At 48.7% G+C, this 9,080-nt stretch overlaps 1 protein-coding gene across 1 annotated transcript; it reads left to right on the top strand.

The window, feature by feature from the left end:
• Positions 1 to 4,794: 4,794 nt before the first annotated feature.
• LOC121487168 (alpha-N-acetylgalactosaminide alpha-2,6-sialyltransferase 5-like) lies at positions 4,795 to 7,294 on the top strand. The gene is made up of 3 exons (XM_041748583.1): positions 4,795 to 4,913; positions 5,482 to 5,670; positions 7,187 to 7,294. The coding sequence occupies exons 1-3, from the start codon at positions 4,899 to 4,901 to the stop codon at positions 7,292 to 7,294; spliced, it is 312 nt and encodes a 103-aa protein (XP_041604517.1). The 5' UTR covers positions 4,795 to 4,898.
• The last annotated feature ends 1,786 nt before the right edge of the window (positions 7,295 to 9,080 follow it).

The raw sequence follows: 9,080 nt of genomic DNA, 5'->3' as shown, positions 1-9,080 counted from the left end.
GTCCTGGTTCATTCCTAGGTGACCTCATCCTTTGATGAACTGTGATGCTGAGCTCATGCCCCTGAGCCCAGCATCATGCCTGAACTCCCATGTATAGGAGTACATCTAAATCCAAATTCTCCGTTCTTGGCCACCCCAAACTGCTTTTCCTACAGTGCTCCCCATCTTGGAAAGAGCAGCTCCATTCTCCCAGCTGCCTTCCCTGGCCTGCTTCCTTTCCTTTACTCGTATTTCACACCCACTAGTAAGCAAATCCTGAAACCAGTTATTCCTAAAAGCACGACGACAACGTCCTTCTACCTAGACTACTACAATAGCTTCCTAAGGGATCACACTACTTCCACTCTCGCTCCCCCAGAACTATTCTCAGGACAGTAGCCAGGTGACCTTTCCAACGCATTAAGGATCCATGGCGTTCCTCTGCTTTAAACCCTCCAGTGAGGGGATCCCTGGGTGGCTCAGCGGTTTGGCACCTGCCTTTGGCCCAGGGCACGATCCTGGAGTCCCGGGATCGAGTCCCACGTCAGGCTCTGGGCACGGAGCCTGCTTCTCCCTCCTCCTGTGTCTCTGCCTCTCTCTCTCTCTCTCTATGGCTATCATAAATAAATAAATCTTTAAAAAAAATAAAATAAAAAATAAACCCTCCAGTGGGTTTCCTTCACTCTGTCCATTTCATGGCCTCTGAGGCCAGAGACGATCTGCCCCTGGACGGTCTCTCTGCCCTCTTCCCCTACCCCTCTCTCTTCTTGCTTCCCTTCTCCAGCCACACCAACCTCCTTGTGGTCTCTTCAATATACCCATCAAGCTCTTACCTCATGGCCTTTGTACATGCTGTTCCTTCTACCCTCCAGATAGCCTCATGGATCCTTCCTGACTTTATTCCAATCTCTGCTCAAACGCGAGCATCCTAACTAAAACAGCACATACACTCCCACCCAGGCTCTAACCGCTTTTTCCCTAGTGCCTGACATTCTATCTTACTGGTTTATTACCCTAGCTTGACTAAAAGCCTTATGGGGCAGAGCCCTTGCATGTTTTGGTCACAACCCCAGGGCCTAGAAGGGTACCTGACACATAGTGGATCCTCAGTTGATATTTGATGGATGAATGGATGGATACCTATTAACTTAGGCAGAGTTTCACAGTTTACAAAGCAGTCACATGCACAGCACCTTAACAAGCCTTCTACCCATGTGTGGGGTACGCTCTGTTCTATGCGTCTCACAGTCTCGTACCGTTTTTAAAGTCCCTCATTCGAGGTCACGCAGCTCTTGGTCACATAGGTCAAAGCCCGGTCTTTCGCCTTCGAACCCAGTTTATTAATCATAATCATAAAATATTAGTAACGATGGGGAACAGTCTGTTAGTACTCCTCTTGACACTTGTAGTATCTCATTTAACACATCTTTGAGGTACGTACTCTTATGATAGCCATTTTACGGATGAAGAAACCAAGTGACTAACCCAACCAAGGTCCCAGAGCTGGTAGTGGTAAAGTCAGAATCTGGATCCTGGACACTTGACTCCAAGGACTAGTTCTCAACCCACTAGCCCACTAGGCACAGCCTGTGAAGTGAAAAGAAGTAAACTATGGGGGAAAAAAACAAATGGACAAGTATGACATTTGTTCTAGGACTTTCTACCATTCTTAGGCTTTCTGCTTTTGTAGCATTTAGCAAAGCTTTTCTTTCTTTAAGACCATAAGGTGTAAAGCAGTTGTATCTCAAATGCAGTTTACACGATGTTGTTTTCGGCTTTTCATCCATCTTTGAAATGTTCGAAACACTTGTTCACTTGTTTCTGTATGGAGAGGTCACTTAGGAACCAAGGGCAGGGCTCAGAGGTTCCCAACAGTTTGTCCTTCTGCCTCCTTCAGTAGCTTCGTGGTGCCTTTGTGGCCAAGTGCACAGGCTGGTGTTCCCTCTGAGCTTCAGATTTCGCCTCCTCCTCCTGGCCCCATGACATGCCTTGTTTCATAAGTTCTCGCCTTCAGTTTATTACATAACCTACATTGTGGAACACTCAATTTCTTTTCTCTTCCTTTCCTTTCTTTTTTTCAAAAGTAGGAATCTATTTGATTGGATGTGATGGCACCGGAGGCAGAAATGTGGCAAAATTTTAAGTGGTGAGAAATCTATCTCAGCTACCTGGATTTTGAGAAACAAATTGTGATTCCCCGATTCACTTTGTATTGAACTGGACACGTTAGATGAACTAAAATAGCTTTATTGGCTTGTTTTCTTGTCTCCAGGTCAAGCAAGTGTCTGCAAGAGCTGCCTCTTTTCTTCCCTTTCCGGATATTCAAAGTATTAGCTTAAAAGTGTGCGTGAAGTTACACAAACACAGGCGGGTACCTTTAGAATATCAAACCCCTTAGATCTTAAATAAGCAAGCACTCAGAAGCTGAAAACGAATCAAGTATTTTAATTGTGTCCTGGTTAGTTCTTTATAACATAAAGGTTCATAGCATTTATTTATCCAGGTATCCCCAACATCTGGAACATAGTAGGTGCTTAACGTGGGTAGGCACTTGATAAATATATGTTGAAGCTCAGTACGGTCTTTTATTGCCTGCTTACAGACGTGTCTAGCATACTTTCTGTGCACACACACACACAAACATACACACCCTAGGTTGTGTGTATGTATCCAAGGGGAGAGGATCCGTGTCTTATTCATCTCTGCATTCCCTAATATAGAACCACCAGATAGCAGGTGATAATGAAATGCTCACTGAACTGAACAGCCCAAGGATTTTAACTTCTATCATTTGTTTCATCTGCCCTTCCCCCGCCCCCACCTTGTCCTTTTGGCTCTCAGGCCAGACGGCCTAAAACCATCACATCCATCTAATCAAGTACTTGAAAGCTAGAGACCTTGAAATTATTTAAATCAAGTCCAGAATTACATTTTTAAATTTACTCCGGCCATCCCATAAGTAGATTTAGCAACTAACTAACTGCCATCCCATGAGGGAAAAAAAAAAAAAAGCCTAAGCCTAATGAATGTGGTCAGACATACCGTGTAACAGATGTCCAACGTGCTGCCATGAGCTTAAATCATAAATATGATGGCTCTGTTTGGCATAGCAAAATATATTAGAAGTGTTTTATCCGTCACTGGGCAACTTGCTAGATGGAAGGGGAATGGTCCTGAAAAATGCAGGAGCTCCGTCTAGTAGCATCTCAGAAGGAGCCCTGGAGAAACACAGATAATCTGTTTGCGATGATTCATCAAGTTGGTCCTTTGTTTCCCTAATTTGAGTGTCAAGTGCAACCATACTATAAAGAATTGCCAAGACCCGATAAGATTCTCTTCTGGCTGCTGCTTTTCCTGCCCTAACAACTGGTACTATTCATGCCTAAAGAACAAATTGAATAAATAGCTTCAAGGCTGGCAATGTTGGACCCTGTTTTGAATTTTTTTTTTTTTTGGTCTTTCCTTAAAAGGCTAAATCCTATGTGTGTCTTGCCTTCCCCCAACCACATTGCACTGACAGTCACTGTTGTACCAGTAATTTTAACTTTTTAAATACTAAGTATGGAAGGATGCCTCATAAGTTAAAAATAGTTTCCTGTTGTATCATCAGTGGAGCAATGGATTACTGAAGATTAAAAAATGATTGTAATGCCTTTTTTGGCCTTGAGAAAGCTCTTATTGTGCCTATGGTTCAGTTGGCCTGCTCGTCATTTCCATGTTAATGTAATCTTTAACATTTCGCTGCTACAGGTGAGGTGTTAAGGAATACTTGAAGACAACTATCCTCGCAGGGCAGTTTCACAAGAAATATGTTTCTAACTAAATTAGACATTTAACAAAGGCCATTTGTGATTCAACGCAGTGGGGGGGGGGGTGTCCTTACAACAATCTAGTGATGTGGACTTCCCAACACGAAACAATGATTTTTCAGAAATTGCGATCAATGTTCCAAATGTGAAGTTCTGTGCTGTCGGTGCAGTGCAGACCACTGGGAGGAGACCACCGAGGTCCCCAGGAGTCCTCACGAATAAGCAGTTTTCTCTCCAGCAGCCAGAAATCTTGTCTTGCAATTCCGAAGAATCTACAGGTCCGGTGAATCATGTGGCCATGACGTGCTGAATGTTTCTAACACTTGAAAATCGTTTAGAAGAATGCCAGGAACCTCAGAGTCCCGGCAGAAACAGAAACCGTGGTGTTCGAAACAAGTCAATGAATGAAACCGCGTGGACGGAAATTTGGATTATCAGGGTTGCACGCGAGTAAGCGGATCTAAAAAAAAGTAAAAAAAAAGATAAATAAATAAAAAACATAAAAATAAAAATAGAGGAGGATTTCAGAAAGCCTACACTCTTGGACAACCGAAACCATAATGTTTTGGAAACATCATCTCCCCGGGGCTGTGAATACAAATGCAAAACCGACGACTGGGGAGGGTCACCGACGACCCGGGGGTGGGGGGGGTGGGGGGCAGGTGGACTCGCTGTTTTTATCAGAATTACAAAAAGAGGATGGAGTTTGCAAAGCTCCCCAGGGCTCTCCTTCCTTTGCACTTGATGACTTCACAGACGATGAATAAGACCGATAGGTGGGTACCGAGGCACGGTTCACGCTCCCAGAAATTCCACCAGGCTGAGAAGATGCTTATTTGGGGGCGAGGAGGGGGGCGGGGTGGGGGAGCTGCAGAGGTCTCTAGGACCCAGCAGGCGGCGGCAGGCGGCAGTTGTGTGGATCGCGGAGACACTACGAGGGTCCGGTTCAGTTTTAATTCGGCCTCTGGTCTCCGCGAGCGCCGCCTGCTCGGGTCCCCCCGCGCCCCGCGCCCCGCGCCCGCGCCCGCGCCCCGCGCCATGGACGCCCTCCAGGAAAAAGTGGCTCTGCACGCGCGCGCCTGAGGATCCCCCACGCGGGAGGCGCCCACCATGAGGACCCTGATGGTGAGAGGCATTTGTTGCAACTCCTGCGGGCAGACGCGGGCACCCCGGGGAGGCGGGGGGGGGCGCACCGGAGAGCCCCGGGGGCGCTCGCCCCGCGCAGCCGGCGCGCCTGGTTGCAAAGGGACAACTTTCCACCTGCTCCGTGTCCCCCCCACCCCTCCCCTGCGGGGTCCTCGGGCGCCGCCTGGCTCGGAACTCGGGCTGCGGGTGCTCCTGGATGTCGGGGAGGTCTGGGGAGCCTGCGGGAGCCTGCGGGAGCGGGGGGTGCAGCGGGAGCGGGGAGGCACCCCCAAGGCGAGCAACAGCCTGGCAACAACTAAGAGGGGCGGGGACGCAGGGGGCGGGCGTGGGGGGGCACCTGGGCAGACTTTCTGGGTTTTCTTGGGTCGCAAACTTGCACGGAGCGCTGCAAGGGCAGGGCGCGGGGGCCGGGGTTCCAGCAGCCCAGCCCGGGGGCGCCCTCCGGAGCCTGCGCTCGGCCGCGGGGTGGGCGCTCGGGCACCCCTGGCGCCGCGCGGGACCCCCGGCCGCGGCCCTCAGCGGCTCTCCTGCGCTCTCCCGCCCGCAGCGCCACGGTCTGGCCGTGTGCTTGGCGCTCACCACCATGTGCACCAGCTTGTTGCTCGTGTACAGCAGCCTCGGCGGCCAGAGGGAGCGGCCCCCGCAGCGGCGGCAGCAGCAGCAGCAGCAGCAGCAGCAGGACGCAGCCGGCAGCGCGCCCCCGGCGGCCGCGAGCAGCCCCCCCGCCCGGGCCCGGGCCCCGGCCCCCGCCCCCGCCCCCGCCGCGCCGCGGCCGCTGGACGGATACCTCGGCGTGAGGGACCGCAAGGTGACAGCTCGCTCGCCGGCGCGCACGCCACCCCGCCCGGGCATCCCGCGCACCCGAGCCTGCCCCTTTCCCGGGGCTGGGAGGCGCCGTGAGTAGGTGCCCCCTGCGGAGGCTGGACCGCGCGGGTGCGCACCCTCCGGGGGCGGGCGGTGGGGCCTGCTGGCTGGGAATTCCCGTGGGAGGCGGAGGCATAAAGTTTCCCGGGGCCCCGGGGTGAGATGCATGCACCCAGCGCCCCCACTTGCTAACTGGCACCTGCAAGCAGGGCCCGCCGGTGCCCACAGTTGCAGCGGCGGCGGGCGCAGGGCGGCGGGGGGCGGGGGCAGGCTCCTGGCAGCGCGGGGCTGGGCCGCCGAGGCGCGCGCGGGCGGGGAGGGCGCGGGGAGGGCGCAGCCGGGCCCCGCCGAGGGCTGGAGCTGCTGGAAGCTTCCGCTCCCCTCCCGGCCTCGGATGGCCCCGGGCGCCCCCAGCCTCGGGGAGCGGGGCCCTGCAGGCGCCCCCCCAGGGCTTGCACTGCCTCGCAACTCCCGGCTCAGGGCCTGTCTTCCTCTGCCTTCCGGGAAGCCGTTGCATGGCTTGGCTAATAATTAATAAGATGAATTTAAAAAAAAAAAAAAAAAAAAGCAAGCCTCTTCCCTCCTCCCTCCCCCCCCCCAAATAGCAAATCTCAGGTTTCAGGGTGCAAAGCCTCCGGGAGAATTCTTATCAAGTCTCCTGATTCTGGAAAAAATAATAATAATAATAATAATGATTGTAATACAGTTTAAATATATTCCCCATTAAAATATATATATATACATATTTCCCATTATTTGAAGCTGCTAATATGCTTTTATTAAAACCCACTTCCACTCTGTATCTGCTCTATGAAGGCTAGGGGATTTCTTGAAACTACCTAGCTGTCTTGCCTTTTTATATGACCGGATGTCATGCTTGTGGACCAAAGTAACATTTAAGCAGGTGGTCCTTCTGCGGGAAAAGATGGGCCTTCCCTTGCATGGAAAAGTCCCAACTTTTTTTTGAAGTGGCGATCAAAAGATTTCCACTCGTGTGTGTCATGCATATGGCAAAAAGGATCTGGGGAAAGTAAAAAAAAAAAGAATTTAAGGCAGGCCGCAGCTGTTCGGGGTCCTTGAATGCTTGTGGAAGAAAACCATACCATGAAATGTGGGTGGGTGGAAGGAGAGATAGACCAATAGGTATAATGTACAAGAAATGCTAGGTATAAAACAGGGCAGAAATGAGAAGGATCACTGCCCTGGAAGGTTTAAGGAAATTCTGTCTCTGAAAAGGTAGACTTTGCCCTGGGGACAACTTGGGGAAAGCAGAAAAGAGGAAGGGGTTTCATTAGGAAGTGATTCAGGGAGTGGGGAGGCAGCTGGTTAAAATCAAAAGTAGAGAGGATCATCAGCTTTACAGTAAAAGCTTCACTTTTCTCCTTAAGATGTCGATCGATGACCTTCTTTGTATCTCTCTGTGCGAGCAACCTATATGGGCTGGAGTTCCAGAAAAGTTTAGACCATCTGCTTCCGACTGTGATGTTTATGTGTAACTGGTATATGATGAATATATTGGACTTGCTGGATTTTCATGGCTGTTGTTTAGTGGAAATGGCTTTATAGCACTTGTGAGGCTTGATTAATGGAGCGTCAAAAGGGAAATTTGCTGAAAGTTTTGATCTGCCTTTGGGAAGGTATTCTAATATTTTCCTAACTGTGTTCTCCTGCTGGACAGACAGCAGCTAAGAATATTGACAGCATAAGGCACAATACGATGCCCTCATGTTTGTTTTCAGAACAGTGTTTATTCACACAAATATATTGGATTCCATTGTCAATGTATCAGAGCGTTATTTCATTAAAATGAAAAACAGCCTTTTTTGAAAGGAATGTCAAAACTCTGTATGAGAATCAAGATAATCTATAGTAAAGGGTTTTATAAACTGTGAAGTGTTAATATGGATGATAAATATGTGTGAAAGCCCTTGGAATTCTTAGCAGGGATTTATAAATGTGACCAGGAAGGTTTTTGCATCTTATTAATACCAGCGGAATTCTTTCTTAGAAAACCGATGTGTCATCAGATTCCATACTCAAATGATTCAACAGTTTACCCATCCCAAGCAAAAGAACAAATGCAAATCTCAGAATCTATGCCTTCTCTCTAGACATTATCCCGATTGTCCCACTGAATTACATGTGAACTTCCACTCAAAATGCCATCACTTCCCTGCTACTATTTAACGGGCTGGAAATTGGGTGAAGTTTTCATTTCTGATGGCTTAGAGGGAGGTGCCTGTAGGATTCATGTACCCTTCAAAAGTTGCTATTTACTTAGGTTTACTTGGAATCTTCTTATAGTGTTGCTTAGGCAGAGGTGGCAATTTGTTAGAATATTGCTAGGATTTTTTTTCTGGATTAGCAGGGGAGGGCAAGAAATCAAAGACTTTCTGTTCTGATTATGTTGCTAGATGATACTGCTTTATTTTTCACTCTCCTATCAGGCCTCAGAAAAATTATAGGATGTGCTGAATGTGATGACCACCAAGCCATATGCTACTGCGTATTGGAGCAGAATTCCAACAGACTTTTTATTTGCCGTTGATTTACAGAATCTGGAGAGAGTTCCGATACCATTCAGGAAACTGTTCACATCTCCATGGCTGGAAGTCCCAGAGTCTGATAAATACGTAGTGTTTATGTTCAGTTACATGATGGTATTAACATTATAACTCTAAGATTAAATTCAACAGGTGGTCCTAATCCCCAGCACCTGAATTTCTCAAATTACAGCCTGTCTGCAATGATAGTCTTGTCTCATACGGCTGCAGACTAAATTACTGTTGAGATTAAATCACTATGTGCTTTTGTTGAAAGACATGCTGCAAGTCAAGCCAGTGATGAGCAATGTGTGTTGAAGCTTAAAATATCACTTTCCGTGGTCATATTCTCTACTTCCTCGTTCACAAACGATGTGAGCTGAAATTGTAATTCCAGTGTGACTAAGTGAAGGCCACTTGGAGTTTCTTGTGATAATGAAGACATTTCCTTTTCTGTTAGATGGATTCTTTCTCTTCATTTCCAACCCTTTTCCCCAGCCCTTTTCCCACAAACGTTTCACCAACTCATTTCAATCTTGCTCATGTCTCCCGCTGCAGCTGCTGTGTCTGTATCCTGCCCTTTCTGTTCTGGCCCCCAGTTTTGGAAGCCACTGATTTCTAGCCAGATCAGGAGACACAAGCACAGAAGCCAATTTTCATGGCTCTGGAAACCTTCTGTATTTGGAACTACAGCATCATGGATAGCTAAACTAAAGCATGTGTGTGTGCACACCCACAC

The sequence above is a fragment of the Vulpes lagopus genome, chromosome 3 (assembly GCF_018345385.1).
Source record: "Vulpes lagopus strain Blue_001 chromosome 3, ASM1834538v1, whole genome shotgun sequence".
NCBI lineage: Eukaryota > Metazoa > Chordata > Mammalia > Carnivora > Canidae > Vulpes > Vulpes lagopus.
Note: the sequence above shows the minus strand (reverse complement) of the source record. Positions and strands in the feature narration are given on the sequence as shown.